At 36.5% G+C, this 23,394-nt stretch overlaps 1 protein-coding gene across 2 annotated transcripts; it reads left to right on the forward strand.

Moving 5' to 3' along the window:
* The first annotated feature begins 2,483 nt into the window (after window positions 1–2,483).
* LOC145770239 (ras-related protein Rab-13-like) lies at window positions 2,484–15,422 on the forward strand. 2 transcript variants are annotated; one of them, XM_082581836.1, is made up of 7 exons: window positions 2,484–2,543; window positions 6,602–6,793; window positions 7,481–7,541; window positions 7,784–7,922; window positions 8,159–8,248; window positions 11,379–11,480; window positions 11,953–15,422. In XM_082581836.1, the coding sequence occupies exons 2-7, from the start codon at window positions 6,658–6,660 to the stop codon at window positions 12,064–12,066; spliced, it is 642 nt and encodes a 213-aa protein (XP_082437962.1). In that variant the 5' UTR covers window positions 2,484–2,543; window positions 6,602–6,657; the 3' UTR covers window positions 12,067–15,422. The 2 variants fall into 2 exon arrangements, with proteins under 2 accessions (XP_082437962.1, XP_082437961.1); XM_082581835.1 differs by lacking the exon at window positions 2,484–2,543 and having other exon boundaries at window positions 5,730–6,793.
* The last annotated feature ends 7,972 nt before the right edge of the window (window positions 15,423–23,394 follow it).

A 23,394-nucleotide genomic window follows, 5' to 3' on the forward strand; every position in this document is an offset into this window, starting at 1 on the left:
ATGTCAACCATTAAAGTTATTAAGTTTTTCTATCAATATACCGGTACCGCAGTCCACTTTTGCATCGTGTGAACTGTGAACAAACTTCTTTGCACAATTAAATTATGTCGTCTGATTAACCGCGTCCAGCATAATTGTAAGCTAATACAAATCACAAGGTAAGAGAGAGCTTTAAAGAGCAACGAAATAGTCTACTGATGTCTGATGATATTGTGAAAAGTGATATCTGCAGGTAGCACTTGAGCCTATTGCGTAAAAAGTCAAGTAGCCTAATGGCATGTTATTTATCTTGTCCTACAAAGTGGTAGCCAACAGCAAGCAGAGAATCAGAGCTCTTGTTTCATCACTGTGTAAACTTTGTAAAGCCAGTGGCGTATTGCTTTGAAGCGTATGCAGTCGGGAAGTTAAATATTAAACCAAACTCGAGATGAGCATAGTAAATAAGTATTTGACGTTCACATAGGATAATTTGTATAGACTACCTTCTAACAAAGGCATAAACATACTCGTGCATTACCGTAGGCTGCCGTGGTTGTTGTACAGAGCCTTTTGATAAGCAAGCAGTGCCAGTATCTATAGACATAGAAAACGCCACCAGGCAAATTAGCCAATTCACTTGGCCAGTCAGCTCCTTTTTCACAACTTTTGCATTGTCGGCAGACGTTAATTCATTTTAAAAAATGCTGATTTGCTGGTTGAGAAAAAATAACGTGCTGGTGGCCTACCAACGAGCTTGATTTATCTTTGGAAACCTCGAAGCCAAAAAGTGTGTTCGCATCATATCGCAACATAAGACAACTTCCTTTTACTTTTGTGAGATAGTTTGAGCCAATTTAACGCAGTCGCATTGCATTGCAGGTTTATAAACAAATTGATGTGATGGAGTGGCAAGAATTAAAGTTTGTTGCTAATTTGTGTTCTTCGATGCAGGTTAAGGCGTGTGCAGCGACATAGACAAGAGACTTACCTATTAGCTAAGTAGGCAGCGGCAGCTCATTCCAATATTGCAAGAAATAATTTAAGCAGGACCGAGTAAAAACGAAAATCAGAAAAAGTAAGGAAATTAGCTTGAAGATCTTTTCAGACTTTATTTCCAATCTTTTTTCAAACTTAGAATCTTAATTTCACTCAGATTGATTAACTGCAACCCTGATTACAAAAAAACGACTAAAACTATATTTGCTGCAAGAATGAATGTTACTAAGACTGTTCAAGCCAAAATACTTCGTTTCGTTTGAACACAATTTTTTTTGTTCCTGAGTAAATTCTACTTGTAGTCCTACTGAATTCGAAACGAAACTATTTACCCGTTATACAGATTTACAAAGGTTATCACAAAACACGTCGAAAAATGCCTTTTCCGTACAAAAGTTCTAGTCTTGATGTGGTGTCAAGTCAAAACCTTTAAAAAGAAAGCCGTTTTATTTCAACCGAAAAAATTACTTATTCCTAGATGCAACACATCTGCCGAAACAAAATAAATATACTCCGAACGGTTGTGAGTGTTTTTGAACGTTATCTGAAAGGAAGCATTATGGAAAAAAACCATCCGCCCGTTAGCTGAGTGGTTACGCTTTTTAAGATTACGCGGCGCTGGTTCGGCTCTGGGAGTGTGCTCTTGAGCAACCCAGTTTAAGGACTGTACTCCATTTAGTGGCACCTAGTAAATGGAATAATTCCCCGGCAACAACACTTCAACGACCGAAAAAACTTCACTCTGCCCATCTCGATAACCGTCCCTGCGTCAAGAGCCTCTACAAGTATCGAAAACTACCAGGAATAACCTTTCAATACTTTGTCAGTCCGAGGATAAAGATTCAAAACCAAATCAAACCAGTGCTTTTGGACCAAGGAAGATTTTAAAGGACCGTAATCTCTACAAGGGGTCAGGAAACTTAAACAAAAATCCCGTATTATTTGGATATAGTGCGTTTTTAAGTGTCATGGTTTGGGACCTAAGAATCTCAATTTGTACAAGGCCCAAATTAGGCCTATTCCTTTAACGGCCCTGGTCAGTGGCGCCGCCAGACCTTCAACAATGGGGGGGCAAAATATTGACAGTGCAAGAGAGTAGCGTAGTCAGGAATTGTGAAAGGGGGGTGTTGACGGCCGGCGGGCGAAGCCCGATGGCGTGTTCGCCGAAGGCGACACTTAGCGGCGGGGGGTCTGGGGGACCTCTCCCAGAAAATTTTGAAAAATTAATTTCAGTTTAGTGCATTCTGAGAGCATTTCCAACAAAATTGTGGGTATGAATATTCCTGTAAAATGGTGCTGTCCGGTGGCATAGCAAAAGGATAAGATCATGTTTTCTTCGGCATTTTTCGGAACTAAAGCTAAGTCTCTATGTTTTTTTGTTGCTAATTCCAGGCTGAGATATTTGAATGTTTGGTATTGGCAAAATTCGCTCTTTGAATGCAGTTTCGTTTAAAATTAAGCAAACTTTGTTTTAGAGACATAGGTGGATTGCTTTTTTTGCGAAATTATTACAGTTTTATTATTTATTAATTTTCTCCTTGGTTGATCCAAAAAGCGATCTTTTTCCGGTAAGTCACTAACTTTTATGCTTTAAAGTCAACCCAAAGTTTAGAAAATGTAACGTCATAGACGTCATACATCTTGATGAGTGTCGAACAAAAAGCTTTGAGAGAATGAAGTTAGCCTGAGACTTCATTTCTGATATATTCAAGTTTTGTATAACGAATAGCTGTTTAGACGTTAATCTAGATTCTAGATCGAACAAGCGATCTCAGCAGTTACAGATGGCTTGCATCCTTGCACAGTTTGATGTGATATTACATCATAGGCTAAAGCTTTTCTTGCAAACAATGTATTTGCAGTATTAACATATATTAACCCTCCCCCCCCCCCCCCCCCCGTTGGCTACGCCACTGGTGCAAGACAGTGATATATTATTTAATTTCTAGAGATGTACCGATATATCGGTATCGGCATCGGTATCGGTGATATCGGCCATTTTTTGAGTATCGGTATCGGCATCGGTATCGGCAAAATTTGGCCGATACGGTGGCCGATACCAAACGTGTAAACAAAGGCGTTTTCTGCGGATTTTCTGCAGAAGCAAAGATATAGATTTTTTAAAGTAGTAACTAACGTCAATGTCGTCACATTGAAGTAGAAAAATAACAACCTGATCAAATTTTTGATACCTCACACTCCCATGACTTCATGGGCGCACCTTTTGGCATTGTTTGCTTACAGTGATTCTTTCACTCAAACAAAACGTTTTGTTTCAGCAGTTTTGCGTTGTTCGATTCTTAAGTTGTGAAGGAGACTCAATTTCTCCAATGTTTATCATTTGTGTTTCTTTTTTACTCTCAGCAGAGGATAAAACCAGGCCAAGACTACCCAGTACCCAGGTGGCGGGAATGTGTAGTTTTGCATCGTTTTTGCATTGCTGGACGTTTGAGGGACCCGTGTGGCTTGGTTATTTTGGTGGGCTGGTTCTGTCAGTTTGTGATTTGGTTTCCGCCTTTCGTTGAGGTGGACTCACCAGGCTTGAACAATGTCGTGGCGGATTGGATGGGCTCGGAGTGGGGGCGGTGGGACTGCGAATCCTCACTGAACTAATCAATAAGTGGTCTTGTTGCGCTTGGGATGGCGGCCTCATTGTGAGGGGAAGTGTCCTTCCCTGCTGTCGGCACGGGGCTGGGCGCTTACTGGTGCGGCGGGCTGTTGCGATTCGCTGGCCATAACGGTGTGGCTTCCACACTAGCCATTTAGACCATCCAATCAACTATATGTTTCTCGGCAGCCGTTTTGTAGCAAGAATTGACATCGACAAGAATTGAAATGGCTAGTGTGGAAGCTGCACCGTTGTGGTTGACGGGTCGCGGCAGCTCGCTGTGCTGGTGGCCGGGGGGGACGCTCCTTTCTTCGCAATGAGGTTGTCATCTTGGGCGCAACGGGACCATTTTGATTGTTTTTTTGAGGATTTGTGGCCCCATTGCTTTCTTTTTGGGCCTACTTATTCTGCTGTGACATTGTTTGGGCTTGGTGATTTTGTTGCAGCTAAGGGTGCAAGTTGAATTGCCGACTGGTGGAGCTGGCTTGCTGGGGGCAGCCGAGTTGTAAAGGTTTTTTGAGCGTTTGGCGGGGTGGGAGCGATGCAGAATTGTGCATTTTTGCTACCTGGGTAGTCTTGGCCTGGCAAAAGCTTTTCAACCAAACGCCCTTAGGTTGCACATTACTTGTCGAGTAGTTTTTGTACGACTACACAAATCACTTGGTTTACATTTTACATCTTATTATCAATTATGATAGCCTTATTTGAAGAGTTTGCGCAAACATTTTATTAATTTTTCAGAAACCCCAATTATGATGTAATGTTTCTTCCCTTATACCCCAATCCTCAATTACGGTGGCCTTTCATTACTAAAACCTACTATTATGACACAACAATGTGGTTGAGATTGGATTCTTGAATCTTTAATAAATTATGCCAATCCAAATTTTTTTTTAATAGTTTTATGCAAATAAGGTAAAACTTAGCATTTGATATATTTCCTTACAAATACCAAAATTGCTTCTTTTTGTAACACTAAAGTATCGGCCAAAATATCGGTATCAGTATCGGTATCGGCCTAAAAAAGTGATATCGGTATCGGGATCGGTATCGGCCAAAATATTGGTATCGGTACATCTCTATTAATTTCTCTTGTTTTCTACTGCTATTGTCTACTGCAATATAGCCTACCAAAAGTCCCACATTTTTGATATGTCTGATCTGTTGAAAAAAATAAAATTCAAAATAAATCACAGTTTGATTTCGTATGGGACTTGCAACTGCCATAGCTAGCGAAATTCTGCGTATCTTTTTTCCAGATTGAAAAACCATTTTTTACAAATGCACTTTCTGATTATCCAACAGTCTGTTAGTTAAATATGCCTCATGATTTTGATTAGTCTGTTAGTTGACAGAGAAATTATCAAACACTGTACTGAAACGCTGTGAAAACGTTTTTCCATGCCTGAAAAATACAGATGTCAAAACATAGTAGATATATCAAACGCAGGGGCGGTTACATGCGTATTGCGTAGCCTATGACATTGTGAGAATTGAGGCTAATAAAAGTTAATGCAATAAGTATACTGTGACGGCCACCGGGCGTAGTTCAATTGCAATAAATACTCAGCCGGTGTTAAATGATTTTTTATTCTTAATATTTTTTCTTCCTATTCACGAAGATTTCATCAGAAAAATGCACAATATCAAATGATAAATTTAAAACACAACATTAGAGAACAATTTTTATATTTCTTATTAAGATGCCAAAAATGCAGTATGACGGAACAATACAGTTAAAGTCAACATGTTTCTACGTTTATTAGACGTAAAAACAATCTTCACTGAAAGTAAAAATAATCAATTATAACGCCAACCCCATAAAGCTAAATCTGCTGATTTTATATCGATTCAACGCTCTACAACGTTAAAAATGCACAATCTTGCTTGTGGGACGCAAGTGTTCCAATTTAAAGGCAATAAGCAACGCAATATCCTCAGATATAAAAGAATGAGAAAAGAATTTTACTACAAGTGAAACGTATTTTAACGTCTAATAAACGTAGGAACATATTGACTTTAGTTGCATTATTTCGTCATACTGCATTTTTTTGCATCTTAATACGTACCGTATATAATATAATTTTTCTCTCATTTTGTGTTTTAAACTTTATCGTTATTATATTGCGCATGAAATCTTCGTGGATAGGATAAAGAAACATTAAGAATAAAAAATCGTGTAACACCGGTGGAGCATAGGCTAATTGCAGTAGAATAAACTTTAACTAATATTAACAGGACTATAACATATACCAAGCTGTTGAAAACTCGACCGGGAAAGCAAAATGTGGCATCCTTAGCTTATGAATACTCCAGCCAGAGATAGTCATCAAACCACTGGTTACTTACTGTATTACTTTAGTAGACTTCGTTGAGATAAATCTACATTATATCCTTGAAATATTGAATGACCCACTGCTGTATGCACCGCCACCCCTCAAAAACCAAGCAAGAGCCAATCTGCTGAACAGTCGGTAACAATTGTTACGTGACAGGCAGCAGGCGAAGTACGTGAATAGAACCACAAAATCGTAATAATAACAGCAGCAAGAAGAGCAAGTTTAAAATAAAAAAGAAAGTTTTTACCCCCCTCTCTCCCCCCACCCTTTGCAACTTGAGTTGACTTCAGGTTGGGATCCAAATATTAAAAAAACAATAACAATGTGTAATAATATAAAAAAAAAATAAAAAAAATGATGCCCAAAACATTGGGGGGCAGCTGCCCCGCCTGCCCTCCCTCTGCCGGCGCCACTGGCCCTGGTAAAATACCATACTGATATATCTGCAGAAGCTTATTAAATGTATTTTGAGGACAATGATGTACAGTAAAGTGTAGGCTAGGCTTTGGCGTGCTCAAAATTATTTCTATGGAAAAAACGTATGGAATCGCCCTTTTTCCTCCACAAAGGCCTGGAAGTCGTGCAGCTTATTGGCAGCCAATTCGTCACTTTAATTCATACCTTGAGACTTCAACTACGGTATAAAGCATAAATTCAACTATTGCTTTGTGACACGTAGATTTAACAACGACGTGTGATTCTTATCTTCAACATAGACTGACATTTGTGTTTGCCATGACAACACCGATCAAATCAAGAGCCGATTTTGTCACTAAGTTAGTCATCATTGGAGATTCGGGTGTCGGAAAGACCTGCGTAATGAGAAGATTCACTGAAGACGAATTTTCAACCAATTTTGTTGCCACAATTGGTGAGTTTCTTGCAAGCGTCGTGCAGGTAGGCTATATTGTAAATTATTCGATATTTAGCTTTTAATTTATTTTCAAACATGACACATGCGCTATGCGATGCTTGCGAGATAGTTGATACATTGCTAGCTTTAGATTAATGGTCCCTAGCTGTTGTAGTCCCTAGGTGTAAGCTGCATCACAACGTAGGCTGAACAAACATACAGGGCTGTAAAGTTGAAAGGATTTTGGCGTGGTCGGCCAGTTATAAATCGAAGAGGCGACTCCACGGCTATGTTAACATATAGTTTGAGGGGTGGGCAGGCTGATAGGTCTCGGTTGGCTCAGTGCTCAAGCGCTTTATTCAAGATCAACACTCTGGTTCGGTTCTCGTTGTATGCGCTTGAGCAATGCATTTCAGGACTGCTCTCCATTCAGCGGAGTGGATAGAATAATTCCCCGGCAAAAACATTTCAACAATCGAAAACCTCACTTTGCCAATCTCGGTAACCGGCTCTGGATCAGTGGTTCCAAGCCTCTACACAAGCATGCGAAACTACCAGGAATAACATTTTCAAGGCTTTGTCAGTTCAAGGATAAAGATTCAAAACCAACCACCCAGCAAAATGCAAAAAGTTTAAGGCGCTTGTGACCCGAATCAATTGAATCGATTTTTTTGTCGTTGATGATAGTCATTTATTTTTCTGCAGGAATAGATTTCAAGATCCGATTCCAACAAATTAAAGACAAACTTGTTAAAGTACAAATATGGTAAGCAACTTAACCAAAAGAAATTCATGCTACCAATGCAACCTATTTCAAATTTTATGTACAAAGTGTTTGAATGATACAGTATATACCCAGACAGCAAAATCAGTCACTTTTACATTGATTCAACGTCTGGAGACGTTGAATTAATGTAAAAATGACTAATTTGGCTGTCTGGGTAAAACATCATGTTTATAGTTTTGAAAACATTTTGACTGACACTTTATTTTCTTTTTTACCATCAGGGATACTGCGGGACAGGAAAAGTTCAGATCCATTACGACAGCGTACTATAGGGGGGCTAAAGGCGTCATCATTGTGTATGATATCACTAGCCGGAAGTCATACGAACACGTAACCAACTGGATTACTAACTTCAATCGAGTAAGTTTACGATATGGGCCAAGTAGGCTACAATGTAAGTCACATGTTTACAACGTAGACTACTGCAGCTCAATTGCTATAATATGCAATAGATCTTCTCTTTTTTATTTCTACCTTTATTTTCACTAGGCTATTCATGCAAGCTCTTCTGTAATTAGGCCTACAAAAACATTAGCCTACTAATTGTTGACTAAATTGTGACTTCTTCTAATCGTTATGTTTTGGATTTGTTGCAGTGGGCAGACGCAGGGGTTGAAAAAATGCTGATCGGAAATAAATGTGATTTAACCCATCAAAGAGAAGTACAGAAGAAAGAAGGTGAAAAGGTAGGAAAATAAAATTTATTTTTAATCCCTCATTGAAAGAAATGGTGTTGCTTCACAACTAGTCTATCCCAAGACGATCCAACTAACTTATATGCAGGGATATCTAGAACAACGGGATTGCCGACTTTGCAAATTTCGATAAAGCGATGGACACTAGAAGGGTCAGCGCTGATAACGCCCGAAAATGAAAAAGGCGAAAGCGCGTGTCAATTACGCTGTTGAGAAGTCGCCTTTTCTAGATATCCCTGCTGTGAAGCTAAAATAAGGTCTTGAAAGTGGGCACTCCTAGGCATGTTGCCTAGCAACGCCCATAGCAACAACTAATGGCTGGCCTTGTCTATAACTTAAGATCATCATTTTAAAGCAAACTTTTGCTATTAGTCATTCAAGACTATTGAGTATTGAACACAGCTTTAGTTTTCATATTTAATTGATTCTTGCATCACTTTTGGGCAAGTTTTAGTCATCAAAAATAGAAAATAAAAAAAAACATAACAAGAAGTAAGAAAATTCAATTTCGTGGTATTGCTAAACAAAGAAAGTTGGATAAGGTTGGTTGTAAGTCTAACAATGGTGGTAGACTTGATGAACTGTTACTGTAACACAAGTGTAACCTTTCCTGTAACACCGGAAAGCCATCCAACAACAGAAGATCAAAGCCCTTTTTGCCAACCTTCTACTTCAGCAAAAAAAATTTGAAAAACAAGACAGTAGCAAAATCTCTGCATATTCAGAAATCTGCCAAATACTCGACAAGTTTTGACTTGACAAATCAAGAAAAGGAAGCTTTGATACACCCAAGGCCAGGATAAAAACATTAAAAGCACTTAAGAAAAAATTACAAACCCAAGCAGAGGCAAAAAAAGGGTCTACTTATGATAAAGGAGGCTTCAAGATGTTGAAAATGTTTATTGTTGTTTTTCGTAAAATGTGATTTTTAACCAAGTACCAAATTTTAATCCCAAATATCTCTTTCATTTATTCGCCAATCGCTTTCAAATTTTTAACACTATCAGACAGAGTAAACATGCAATGCCTCTGGTCAAAGAATTTTGGAAATTTTGTCCATGATGCTGTCGGCACCCATTTGTTTCATGTCCGAGGATCAAAAATTTTTGAAAAAATGCAACAATTCGAATAACTTTTTATTTTCTCAAAATATCTTCATTTTCTTCCATAGAGCTTCAGTCTTGATACTTATAAACATTCTGTTAAAAATTTCATTCAAATCCAGTAAGTGGTATTAAAAATATTTGTGTTTAAAATTTGTGTATGTTTCACCACTTGGCGGTTTGGGGAAAAACGGCCGCTTTTCAAATTTTTTTTTCCTTTTTTTAAATTATTTCATCTTCAAGCATCATTTTAAAAACACGAAATGGGTTGTATGTTAAGAAATCCACATTTTAGTGATGCAGTAATGATGCAGTAACCCTCCTATTGTCCACTTCAAAACAGAGTCAGCAATCCCGTTGTTCTAGATATCCCTGTTCTAGATATCAATCACATTCAGTATTCAATACCATCACATTCAGTAGCCTACAGTAAAGTTAAAATATGATAGCCTACCCAATCCCGCTACATATGAAAAAACCTCATTCTACACGTTGTTCTAGATATCCCTGCTTATAATATGTCGAAAAAAAAACTTTAATAGTTAGACTATCCAGTGGTTCCCAACCTTTTTTATCCGGTGGACCCTTTTAGTCAATTCTCAAATCTAAATTCCCCACCTATAAATTTAGTTTGTTAAAAACTCGTTTACATTAATATTTTAATCAAAGTCTTGTAAGATAAACTAAACTTTCACTAGTAATAAGCTTTTTAGCCTGTAATATCCTTGTCATACTAAAATAATTTAATTAATGAAGAACGTTGCTAAAAAGTATTTTATTTTTGTTCAAAGAAAAAACAAAAAAAAAATAAGATGCAAAGACCAGCTGAAAGTCACCCTCAACTATGCAAACATTGATCTAGATTCATGGGAACAAGTTGCTAGTGACAGATAATAATTGTAATAATAATAATTGTCATGTCCAGGCTTACGTCCGGTGATTGAAGACTTAGATTGAGTTGAAGGGAAGGCAAGGGAGCAAATCTTCGTGACCTCCGTGGCATGCATTTAAGCGTCTTGCCAAGGACACAGTTGCATGCTCTTGAGCGTTGTCGAACCAGCGCCATTTCGAACGTCGTTCTAGAGCTCTCACCACTCGGCAATGCAGCGTCATTATTGATTGAACTTTTAGTTTGCCAATGATTATAAATATTTACAAATTTAGCAATTTCTAGTTTGTAAATATCATATAGGCTATTTTAAGGATTTTTAGCTGTTTGAAGTTATCTTTACAAAACTTCAATAAACCATCACATTCAGTAGCCTACAGTAAAGTTAAAATATGGTAGCCTACCCAATTCCGCTACATATGAAAAAACCTCATTCTACACGTTTAAAAAACATAATAAAAATTTATTACAGAAAACCAGTTGGTTGAAAGTTAGCCTATTGAGCAATTTATCGCTGTGGACTTACTATGTAGCCTATGGTTTTGTGCATTTGTTTATAGTTTTGTATTTTGTAGTTAATTGTGAGCACCAAACATTAACTTACAACAAAACCATAGCACCAAACATTATAGACCTATGTTATATGAATTTTTATTAAATTACTATAATATTTTATCATTTTTATGTAGGCTATGTAACATTAGCGTAATCATTTTTTGGTGTTTTTTTAGACGGCAGCTGACTTTAATGATAATGACCTTTTGGTCTTTCGCTGCCATTCTTAATTCCTTATTGTGCCAATTATGTTTGTTTATTGTGTTTTCCAGCAGAAAATGTAAAGTGAACTACTGTAGCCTAGATAGCCTAATGTAAAACTGTGTAGGTAGGCCGAAGCTAATCGTTCCTCATCAGCTTGGTTGAGTGTTGCTGCTTGACTCAATATACCGTTATGATCACTTTGCAACTTACCAAAAAAATAAAATAAACAAAAACGAAAATTCTGATGTGTTGGTATTTATTGTTTTCGCTTTGATATAATTTTACTGTCAAAAATTTAAAAAAAAACTGATGAAGTTTTTAGGTAAAATTTTACAAAATTTGTTTCTAACATTGTTTAAATATTTTTCAGTTGGCAAAAGAAAACAACATGTTATTTAGCGAAACAAGCGCCAAAGACAGCATCAATGTAGAATCTTCATTTATAACGTTATTGGGTCAAATTGTTGAAAAGGTAAAGAAACACTTTAACACTTCCACCTACCGGTACCTTAAAATGTAAAGACATAACTTACCTACGACTGGTCAAACTTATTCATTGTAAGCAAACAAATTTGTAGGTTCATTGAATAGATGGATAGATTTATAACAAAACAACGTGTTCTTGTTTGGACTTAACTCATAACTTACAAACTTGTTGGTTTCAACATTTTTGTGGCTGTAGCAGTAGCCTATCTGTCAGTGTTAACATTTGTTGAGGATACAGAACAGTTTTTGCTTTGGAACAATCTTGCAGAAACATTTGAATCAAATTCAACAATAATTCAATGTAAACTACAAACTTAATCGTTGCAAATTATATCTAACTCTAAGCTTACCAACAACTACTCCAATTAAAGAAGCAAACGTGCAGGTTTCTTTGGTCGTTTTGTCAACCAAGCTTTAAAAACATCTTTTTTTTAATCCAACGATCTATTCATTTGCAGCTGAACAAGGTGAAACAAGAGGAAGAAAAGGAAATGTTCAATGGCGTCTCATTGCACAACAGCACGTCATCAGAAAATAAAAACTTTGTTAATGAACGATGCTGCAAGTCCTGACATGACAAATTGATAAAGTTTGCCAACAAACTTGCGAGAGCGCTCTCTGCATTGAACAAAGAGTCAAAGAATGCACGATGAGCTTTTTATTGTCGGTTTATAGTTTAAGAGTTTTTTTACTTTAACTCAGCGTTTCTTAACCTTTTCTGACTCTAGCACCCCTGTAAACAAGCTTGAACAGTCTAGCACCCCCTAACTATCATTAACATACAACTACTACAGTGCCGGCCAAAAGTTTAGTAGAGGCCGAAATCTTGACATGCTTTCACATCGATGGCGATATACTTAGTAATGAAGTCTCTTATTGTTATCTAACAAACTGTACTGCTGTTTTGATTCAGGATTTGGTATTTGACTTTCATTTTCCAACAGAAATTCAATTATAACCATATGTAAGTGAATCAACTCTCTTGAAACGACAGCACAGTTTGTTAGACAACAAAAAACTTCACTATAAAATATACCGCCAGCGAGCAAAAAGCATGTCAAAATTTCGGTGCCGCCATTAAACTTTGGCCTGCATTATTGAAAGGAAAGCAATGTAAAAAGGGTCTCGAGAGTATGTTAACGTTCTGCAGTTGGATGCTTCAAATGGTGTTACCGGAGTCTAGCAGGCGACGAAATGGCAGGTCATACACTGTGCCCGGTCTGGTCCTCCACGATTGTCCAGGAATACAGTAAAGCCATACTTGACATATTCGTCACTCCATTTGCGAATCTGCTGATACTGGCAGAAAGACGAAAAAATGCAGAAAAGTAAAAGGGCATTTTTTGATATTATACTGCATGCATTTAGCACCCCCAAGGGGTGCTAGCACCCCCGGTTAAGAAACGCTGCTTTAACTGTTCTTTATTTTGATCCAATTTATGTTTCACCGATAGCTCCCGCTTTCAGTGACTGGTCATGTATGAAATTTTTCAGTTACAAACTGGAGCAACCCAAATCAGCGACTTTTATGGTTACGGTACGCGTATTTGTAAATTGTATTCTGCAGGTCGCTGCAGCAGATGGAGTGTTTCGACCGGTAGACTACTTAAAGATACCACAATTTTCTATATAAACCAGCTGACTGCAGTCCTTGTGACTTTTCCAGCACTCAGACTGAGAATTGATTTTCGCTTTAAACTTTGTTTAGTAAACAAAGAAAAAAAGTAATAGCAGCGGTGGGAATCGAACCCACGTCATCAAAATTATTACCTCCCATACTCTAAAAGACCCAAGCATCTTACCAGTCTGCGTCGATCGAATCGCTCGTTTAATTCACTTCCTATCAGAAAGTTTTGAGAAAGACGGTTACTGCAGCGACCGGCAGATTAGAAATACATTTATGGTAGCCTAAGTCGAATTCAACAAAGCAGCCAATCAAATAGTAGCATGTTTTCTTCTAAAGCAGGGGTTCCCAAACTTTCTGTTCATCGGTACCCTTTGGTCAATTTATAGATTCGCTCATGGATACCCCCAAAATTGTCTCATATTTTTGGCTTTAGAAAGTTTAAATATTGCAACAAATTAACAGTAGAGCTGCATTAGAAGACTGCATACATGATATTTTGTACCAATCAAAGCACACAAAGTTATTCATAAAAATGTAATCCAAGGTTACACAAACACTACAATCAATCAAACAAACAGTATATCGGCTGAATAAGCTCAGCAATCTTAGCTAATGTGATGGATGAGCCTGCTTTTTAGCAACAAGCTCATTAATACGAGGTGAAACATTGGCAACAACACAACGAAGATCATGTTCAGGTGTTTTGAGCTGTGATCTGTTTTTTGATTTGATTCCAAGCAGCACTGAAAATGTTGACTCACACAACCATGTTGATGGAAACAACAACAATGCATGAATAGCAGGTTCCGCAATCTTTTTGCACGACTTGCACATCGTAAACCAAAAATCACTTAAATTTCTCTCAGAGTACACATCGCGTGCAAAGCCATCATGTTGGAGTACAATCAGTTCCTCTTGCATCCCTGTCCCAACCTGCAGTGTCTGAGCGGTCGCGGTGAAAGGATTCCTAAGATATGCAACTTCGACTTCACCAAGACTTGGAAAATAGCCGTCAATTTCCTTTTCCAACTTCATAAGATGTTCAGTGACCAATTCCGAGAACCTTGTGATCACAAATTGGGGATTTTGACACAAAAATTCTGTTACAGTACTAAACATGGAAAAGTTGGACAAAATAAGTCATGATTGGACAAAATAAGTCATGTGAACTTGGTAGATACTGTAGTTGTAGTTCAAGCTTCTACTGGGGTGAAAATGTGATTTAGGCTACTAAGGAGTTCTTAATGTCAGGTCTTCAAATTATTAACATCATCAGGTGTAAAAAATATTTTAAGGCAGATTAGAAGTTATGGAAAGAATATCCTTATACTTAATCTAATGTACCCCTTGAAAAGTCGAAATGTACCCCTGGGGGTACATGTACCCCAGTTTGGGAACCCCTGTTCTAAAGCAAGATAAACTTGTAAGTAATTTTTCAGGATCGATGCAGTTTATTTAGCCAATTATAACCACTTGTGCTGGTTAATCTTTCACCAAATCATATGTTTGCAAAGATACTTTCTTTTCTGTTACATGCAAATTTTAAAGAACATTGGTCACGGTTCAGAAATGTTCCGGACACTATTCTTAGTCTACGTTCATGTAGCATTGTAGCCTAATCATTCCTCCGTGACGCAACTTTAACGGCTCAGCAAAAAATGGTACATAGACTTTTCCCGCAGTTATGTGCAATGAAGCGTGACGTGGAAAACAATCACGCTGTCTTCTTCATTAACAAGCACCAAATTGCTTGTGACTACTAACTTGTATAGCAGGGAATAGAATCTTCATAAAAACATGAAATTGGCGTTAACAAGGAACTGACTGATATATTTTGTTTGAGCTACTTTTATAAGAAAAACAGGCCAAGTGATACAATGATAGGCTAAGCCACTTATTAATGGGCTCTAACTGCGCATCATAAGCTATGGTGATTGAAAGAACTGCTGGTAGTGTGTTATTGTGTTGGTGTAAAAGCGAAATGCTGTTGGTCTACAATTCTGATAGACTTGCAATTTCTTCCTGCGTTATTGTGTCTGCGGGATTTAGGCTATGAGGGTAATCCTAATTCAGTGACGTTCGGTGGCTTAAACCGTTGGGAAAGCAACTTGGAAATATGCTGCAGCAAGGTAGTAGGCACGAAGGGCGTAACCGTCGGGCGAAGCCCGAAGGCGTGTTGCCGAAGACAACACTTCCAGCGGGGGGTCTGGGGAGCCTCCCCCAGAAATTTTTGAAAAACACTTCCAATTTGGTGCGCTCTGAGAGCATTTCCAAAACAAATCAAAAATAAAAATCTGTCAAATCGTGCTTCGCCTATGTCGTGATCATACATCCATTTAATGTTTAGAAGTCATGAACAATCTTAATTTTAACGTTGCAGGACCAAAATCCTGTGTTAGACATGGAATAATAGTTGTCTAAATGTTTAATTCGTCATAAATGTTCATTCTCAGATATTCAGTTAGGCCTACACTACAAAAACTAACACTTAGGCCTAAACATTACAACCGCAAGCAATTTGTACAAAAAGCTGGATAAGTTTGCCTCCTGCGTATAGAAGCTTAACAAACTAAATATTGCATCCGCACCTGAACGTTCATTGGCGAAGTAACGTTATATCAACGCTATAAAAGGGGCAAAGGCATGACTATGAAAGCTAGTACAGTAGGCTACAGTACATGGCGAGGAGACATCAAAAAACAGCAACAAGCTTTTTGGCATTATGATGCTGTGCGTGTACCGTGACGAGAGACCATTCTGACGAGTTAGTCTAGTCGCTCTAGCGAATGTACGCATTGACGTCACTGGGAAAGCACAACTAACCATACCATAACACATCTGATTGGCTAAGCAGCTGGTGACGTTTTGCAAAACGAGTGAGGATTGGATAAAACGAAGGCGTTTTTTGACATTTTTTGAACCTGGGAAAGCAAGTTTGATAGTTGATTTCCCTGGAGCTTCAGTGGTTGTTTCTGACAGAAGCGGCGTCAATTGGCATTTATAGGCAAGACATGCGGTTTGGTGAGGACTTAGACTACTCACAAGCGTTACGAGTAATTCTAGTCACGAATACAGTAATTTTCAAGTTAAAATAGACGTGATAAAAATAATAAGTTAAACCTAGAATTCAGTCATTATATTTTGCATAGTTTTTGCTAAGGTAAGCACTGCTTTCCTTGCTTTCCCTCACCGATCGTCACTGTCCAAATTGCTATCTGACGCCAGAAAGGGCTCCCGACTTATTTTTTTTCAACCTATTTTATGACAATGACAGAATAAGTTTAATGAATTAATTACAAATACAATTACTGAATTAATTACAGTAGAACTCGGTTAATCCGGATCTTCGCCTAATCCGGATGAAACTGGAAGTACAAATGATTTGTAATCTTTTTCTTGAGAAACAGCTTTGGATTATCCGGATTATTTAATCCGGATCTTCGCCTATTCCGGACAAAAGTTGCGCTTTCTCTATCGCTTTATCCGGATTTGCACGACAGTTTTGCCATTTTATGCAACATGTAAAACTTTGACCGTGATTTTTTGTAAATTTTTCATAGAAACTCGTCTTCGGTACCGGTATTTGTTTTCAAAAGTTTTGAATGACTACAGATTATTCCGACACGCATGTCTGAAGATGTAACTTTTGCCAGTGTGTTCTTGCGTTAGACGCAGAGTCTAAGTTACAAATACATTCATTTTACATGCATAGCCTACTGCATTTCAAATGAACTCTATCACTGAGTCGCTAATGTGGTGATCGCGCGTCTCGGAATTGGCTGATGACCACACTAATGCGCGTTCAATTTCGGTGATTTTTACCGATACCCTTCCATCTAGGTAACGTCAGGCTTGATAGAACCGTCATCGGTTAATCCGGATCTTCGCCTAATCCGGATGGAATCGCCGGTCAAATCGAATCCGGATTAACCGAGTTTTATTGTAATTACGAATACAGTTACAGAACACAATTTTACTTAACTTTAACTCTGCCCAATTAATAAATCACAATTCAAATTTCAAATTCCAAAACAAAGCTTCGTTCCTAAACTTTTCATCAAATTTTCCTATAATTCAACTGATGATCCACTGGGATGCACGGTGTGACAAAACATTTTAAATAAAGTAAACAATATCACACCAAATCAGAAGAATCGGTTTATTTAAATACAGAGCTTTCGCCACACAAGTGTGGCTTCATCAGTATAAACTGCAACAATAATAAAGAATGATATACTATTAAGATGGTTATAAAATTTAATGAAAGTGTTAAAAAAGTAGATAATATAGTAAAGAAATAGAAAAGATCAAATATTATACATAACTATAAGACTTTAGGTCAATACACTAGATAATAAGATGATAATTAACATGTAAAAATTCAAATCTATTAAAATTGTAATTGGAGAGAACTTTTAACTATAAAACTAGTTTCTACGTATTGTAGCTCCTATCATTTGTCTGACTTGTCTGACTTCTAACGATGACATAGCCTACACTATTTATTATCGTGATAGCAAGGGATGAAAACAAACTGAACTGCTTTAATTACAAAAGTTTTTCAAGTTTTAATTTACTTGCCAAAAATGTTTCCAACAATACGTTGGAGAAACTGGACGCAAATTTAAAATCAGAATTAGTGAACACTTACGAGACATCAAAAACAATAAAAACACAGCTGTTGCTTCACATTTCAACAAACAAAATCATACCACTGTTGATTTTCACGCCATTGCCATTGATAAACTTAACAAAACGTGTGAATATAGAAAAACTAAAGAACAATTTTGGATTAAAACACTTCACTCACAAGAACCTACTGGGATAAACATTAGAGAATAAACAATCTTATCACTCTTTTACTGACGATCTTTTTACTAACTACTTTTTAGACCTTCTTGTTTTGTCTATTTTCCTAATTCTCTCGTTTTAGATTTAGATGTTCTTTTCTTTCACTAATTGATTTAAACATTTCAATACGTTTTTTTCTTTACTACTCCCTTGTTCATTTTTAATTCATTTCTTATATAAAATTTTCATTATGACATCATTATTGAAATGCATTTTTACTTTTAACCTATCGTTGCTATGCCAATGTCATTGCATCTCAACATTCTTAGAATTTAGTTCTGTTTAAATTAGCGGTTCAGTTTGTTTGCATCTCAACATTCTTTGAATTAGCAGTTCAGTTTGTTTTCATCCCTTGCTATCACGATAATAAATAGTGTAGGCTATGTCATCGTTAGAAGTCAGACAAGTCAGACAAATGATAGGAGCTACAATACGTAGAAACTAGTTTTATAGTTAAAAGTTCTCTCCAATTACAATTTTAATAGATTTGAATTTTTACATGTTAATTATCATCTTATTATCTAGTGTATTGACCTAAAGTCTTATAGTTATGTATAATATTTGATCTTTTCTATTTCTTTACTATATTATCTACTTTTTTAACACTTTCATTAAATTTTATAACCATCTTAATAGTATATCATTCTTTATTATTGTTGCAGTTTATACTGATGAAGCCACACTTGTGTGGCGAAAGCTCTGTATTTAAATAAACCGATTCTTCTGATTTGGTGTGATATTGTTTACTTTATTTAAAATGTTTTGTCACACCGTGCATCCCAGTGGATCATCAGTTGAATTATAGGAAAATTTGATGAAAAGTTTAGGAACGAAGCTTTGTTTTGGAATTTTATTTGTATCGTTTCTTAGCATCCTCATGGATCCTTTTCATCATAATTTTCCTAAATTAAGCAACAAGAAATTTTATTATCTTCCATGTTTCAATCACCTCAAAAAGCTTCTCCTTCAACAAGAAAGAATGCAACATCACTGCTCAAACCTTAAGTTATTTTTGGATTATCAACACATACCTAAAGGATTACTTATCAAGCACAAGCCTCATCTATTTCACGATGTAAGTTTTAATTTTCAAAAAGAATGGTCTTTAGCTCATCAAGAACTCTCCATAAAACTGATCTACCTCTCCATTAAAGAATGTGATGAGAAACTGAATATTCTTGAAAAACAAATTAGATCTGCAATTTCCTTATGCAAAGATACATACAAAGACTCGTGGAAAATAGCTTCTATCAAGTTAGAAAATTTAGTGGCTGATCAACAGTATAAACATGTGAAATCAAACGCAAAGCTGCAGAAATGTAAAGCCAATCATTTTGAAGTCAAACAATCAACAAATATGAAATCAAACACAAACATGAAGAGATTTGAAGCCAACAGATATTGTAGTAAAAGAAATTTCAACAAAAAGCTGCAAGAAAATTTGACAGACTCAACAACTAATAAAAAACCATCATTTTCACCTATGTCTACTACGAATTGTTTAAATCCATCTGATCGTAAAAATCGTCCATCTGTTACTGCAAATTGTACAAGACCCTTCATACTTGAGAATATTTCAACATCTTCTTCTTCCCCTTCTAACACAGTTAAAAAAGGAAATCGTCGATTTATTAGAAATTTTAAAAAGCAACAGACCCCGATTAAAAAACATGTTCACATTCTTTCAGATATAACACTGACTGAAAATCAAATTGACTTACTTAGTAAAGGACTAGGTTTTAGCGTAACTCCAAAAAAGCTTGATAAATTTCAATTTACTACTGATATTAACAATATGACAAGATCTTTCAGGCTCAAAGAATTTTTCAATGATTCGTTCCATAATGAAACAAAAACTGAAACAACTTCTTCTTCCATTGAACAACCACCTAATTTAAAACCCAAAAGCACGTGGACCCCACCTTCTGGTAGAAACATTAACCTTGACCATTATTTAAATATAATAAAACACGAAGCTACCAAACCCGATCAATTTCATAAATTCAACCGGAATTTAAATTCTGAAGAAGAAACTGCTTTGTTAGACTTGCAAACTCAAACTGGTAAAAACATCATTATTGTTCCAGCTGACAAGGGAGGAGGAACATGTGTTTTGTCTAGAAATGATTACATTAAGGAAGGACAAAGGCAGCTTAATGATACCCAAGTCTACAAACCTCTTCAAAAAGATTTTTCTTCACAAGTCACTAAAAAAGTCAAAAACATTGCTACTGAACTAAAAAATAAAAACTTTATTTCAGAAGAAGTCTTCAAAGGAATTTGTACAAAAAATAACAATCCAGGACGATTATACCATGTACTTCTATACTACCTGTACTGGACACAGGTGACGTATTCATCACGTGACCATACCACAGTGGACCCAAAGGAATTGCGCTTTTTTAAATCAGTTTTTCAAAAACCAGACAGAACGAAGACAGAGAATTCAGTTCGTTTAAGATTTCTTATGAAAAAATATATAGTTCAGTTTTAAACTTTGAAGGAAATTGTGTGCTTTGCAGAAAGGTAGGCTACCTTTTTTTAATGTTTGGTGTGCCTGAATGTGATGTTAGCACAGCAGTAGATATGGGAAAGCTTACAGTAAGAATGGAACCTATGGTTGGCTACTGCTCAGTGCCAAAGTAGCCTAAGTACAACTTTACAAAGCATAAAACATTATCAAGAAATACCACGTTTTTGATTGTTGACAGTGAATACAAGAAGGCTTGCATTGAGTAACATTGATAGCCTAACAGCACAGCACTAAGGTATGCAAGAAGTCAAGTTTTGGAAATAGCCTAGGCTACATAATAGTAGTAGGCTACTGTAAGCAGTTAGCTATGGTATTTTGTAATTTCCGTAAAACTAAAGCATACAGAGTTGAAATCAGTTAGAAAGTGATGTTTCCAATTCATCTCTCTTATCACAGCAGTTACATGTTAGACTAATTTAGTCATTCAATTTACAAATAAAGACACCTGATGAATTGTTGCAGGTTGTGTAGCTTGGTAAAAATTTCGAATTATGGGACGTTGCTCTGCTTATGGCTGTAAAAGTGGCTATGATAGCCAGGCATAAAACACCGAAAGGTGTGTCAATGCACAGTTTTCCTTTTCAAAATGATGAACTGCTAGAAAAATAGATTTGCAAACTTTCTCGAAAAGATTTTGTTTCAAGCAAAAGTTCTAAGGTGTGTTCTTTGCATTTTACTGATGATTGCTTTGTGAGTTTATCGGAAGATTCTAATGCAAGTCGAATTAAGAAGAAAGGAACTTCGGATCTCAAAAGAAAGTGAGCCTCAGATTGTATGTATAGCCTACAGAAAAAAGCTAACGGTCTTTTTGTACTTTGAGATGTCCGTATTGAACATGGACGGCTTAAAGTACACAAGACCCAAAGCTTAGTTCAGTTCTGTTTATTGGTTTTGTTGATGAGAGAGAGGAAAAAAAACAAAACATAATTATTCAAAACACAAATAAATTCGAACCAATAAATAAATTCTAATTAATTGTCTTTTAAGATTTATGTTGCTGTGCTACCTCATATCTTATTTTCTCCATATAGGCCTAGTAGGCTGTTAAAAGTAGTGTTAATCATGTTGGGCCTACCAATTATATGCAGCCCTAGGCTTATTGATTATGAAATTGAGACCTTCCATTGAATGTTTTGACTCATAGAGTACCGGTATGTGGTGTTTATCATGAAACTCTAATCTTAAAAGAGATGCATAGCTTTTGTATTGTCACTTTTACAGAAAATTAAGGAATGATGCATTGCCAACACTATTTCCCAACTGCCCAACTTACATGTCCAGTGAGCCACCACCCAAACGATCCAAAACTACTTTTGCCAGTGCCAGACACAAACAAGATACTGAAAATGTAGAGAAAATGAGCAAATTATTTTTAGAAAAAGACCAGGTGAGATCAATTGAAGACATATATGAGCGAATACAGACAGAACAAGCCATGCCATCTGAAATTACTGCCTTGTTGAAAGATGACATTTTATTTCTTTGTATTGTTGACATGACTGCTGAAATTTCATCTTTAAGCATGGGGTTGCGGATTTTTGTTGATTTGTCATACGAGTCCTATTTGAGTAGTAAAAAAAGAAAGAACAATGTTAATATTGCAAATGGCACTATAAGTCGTTTCAGTGAAGTTACAAACCTGCTTGCTGACCTAAAATGTCAATTACCGTCTTGTCACACAACTAGCTTTGATGATGTTCTTGATGATACGAATGAAATTAATCGAGGTGGATTTATTCCACCTAATGATATATCGTTTTCTTTGTGTCAACATTGCTACTGTATCTTCAATTCAATTCGCTCTGAACCTTTCCTGGAGCAAAAATTCTTAGCAATTGAAGAAAAAAACATTTTTTTCTGGGACTTGTCACAGTTTCATTGACTGATCTTTGGCAAAATTATAAAGATATTTCAAAGTGCACCATGGGCCATGATATCATCAACAATATGATCTGCAAGTTTTTTAATTGTTTCATGTCCAATTATGTTCGTGATCTATCACAAAGCGGTAGATCAACGTCGTGCCGTAAAATTACGAAGTTGCGTGGTGGATACTAACAACCGGAGATGTGACTTTATATTTTCGCTTAACTGCTTACAAGTGTGCTATTGAATTGGTTCAATATTGGTAGTCTATGTCTATTATCTTTCACGTGCTCCTCTGCTATATCTAGGTAAATCTGAAATTGTGTTCACAGACTCTGTAAAATATCTGGGTGTATTTATTGAGAGTTCTCTCTCAGATGAAAATGATATTTCAAGGCAAGTACGCTCTCAGGACTGTGCTGCAAACAATGCAAAATTTTATTTTGCTAAATGCTCACCCACCTAAAAAACAATTTATTTCGCTCTTACTGTATGTCGTTTTACGCATCCCAGTTGTGGAACAAGTTTAGATCTTCTAGAATAAAACGATTACGTGTTGCTTACAATGATTCTTTCAGAATATTGCACAATTTGCCTCGTTATGTCAGTGTCCGTGAATATCAAGTAATGAATAATATAACAACGTTTGATGCTTTATTGAGGAAAAACATGTTTTCGTTTATCAACCGTTGCATACACTCCTCAAATCGCTTTATATCAGACCTGATGTCATCTGATTGTTTTTATCGTTCTGAATACTTTCAACTCTTCCAACGCTCATTGTAGCCTATGTAAATTTGTAATAGTAGATATTTAGTGAACTCTTAAACTGACGACATCCAAAGTGGCTCTCTGTGACCTTTGCAGTTTGTGTATTATCTCGTTATTTTGGATATGGACAGCTTTGTCTGACGCAAATAAATAATAATAATTAATGGACAACCGATATTTTGGCGTCGTCGTCAGTGGAATCGTACCTCAAACATTGAGAAATTAATTAAAGCTATACCAGCACAAAGTTTC

This window comes from Aplidium turbinatum, chromosome 5 (genome assembly GCF_918807975.1).
Source record: "Aplidium turbinatum chromosome 5, kaAplTurb1.1, whole genome shotgun sequence".
Lineage (NCBI taxonomy): Eukaryota > Metazoa > Chordata > Ascidiacea > Aplousobranchia > Polyclinidae > Aplidium > Aplidium turbinatum.

Coding starts and splice junctions, on each gene's coding strand:
- LOC145770239 (XM_082581836.1), top strand. CDS start 6,658: ATGACAACACCGATCAAATCAAGAGCCGATTTTGTCACTAAGTTAGTC. Junction 7,542..7,783: donor CTTGTTAAAGTACAAATATG/GTAAGCAACTTA, acceptor TTTTACCATCAG/GGATACTGCGGGACAGGAAA. Junction 8,249..11,378: donor AGAAGAAAGAAGGTGAAAAG/GTAGGAAAATAA, acceptor AATATTTTTCAG/TTGGCAAAAGAAAACAACAT.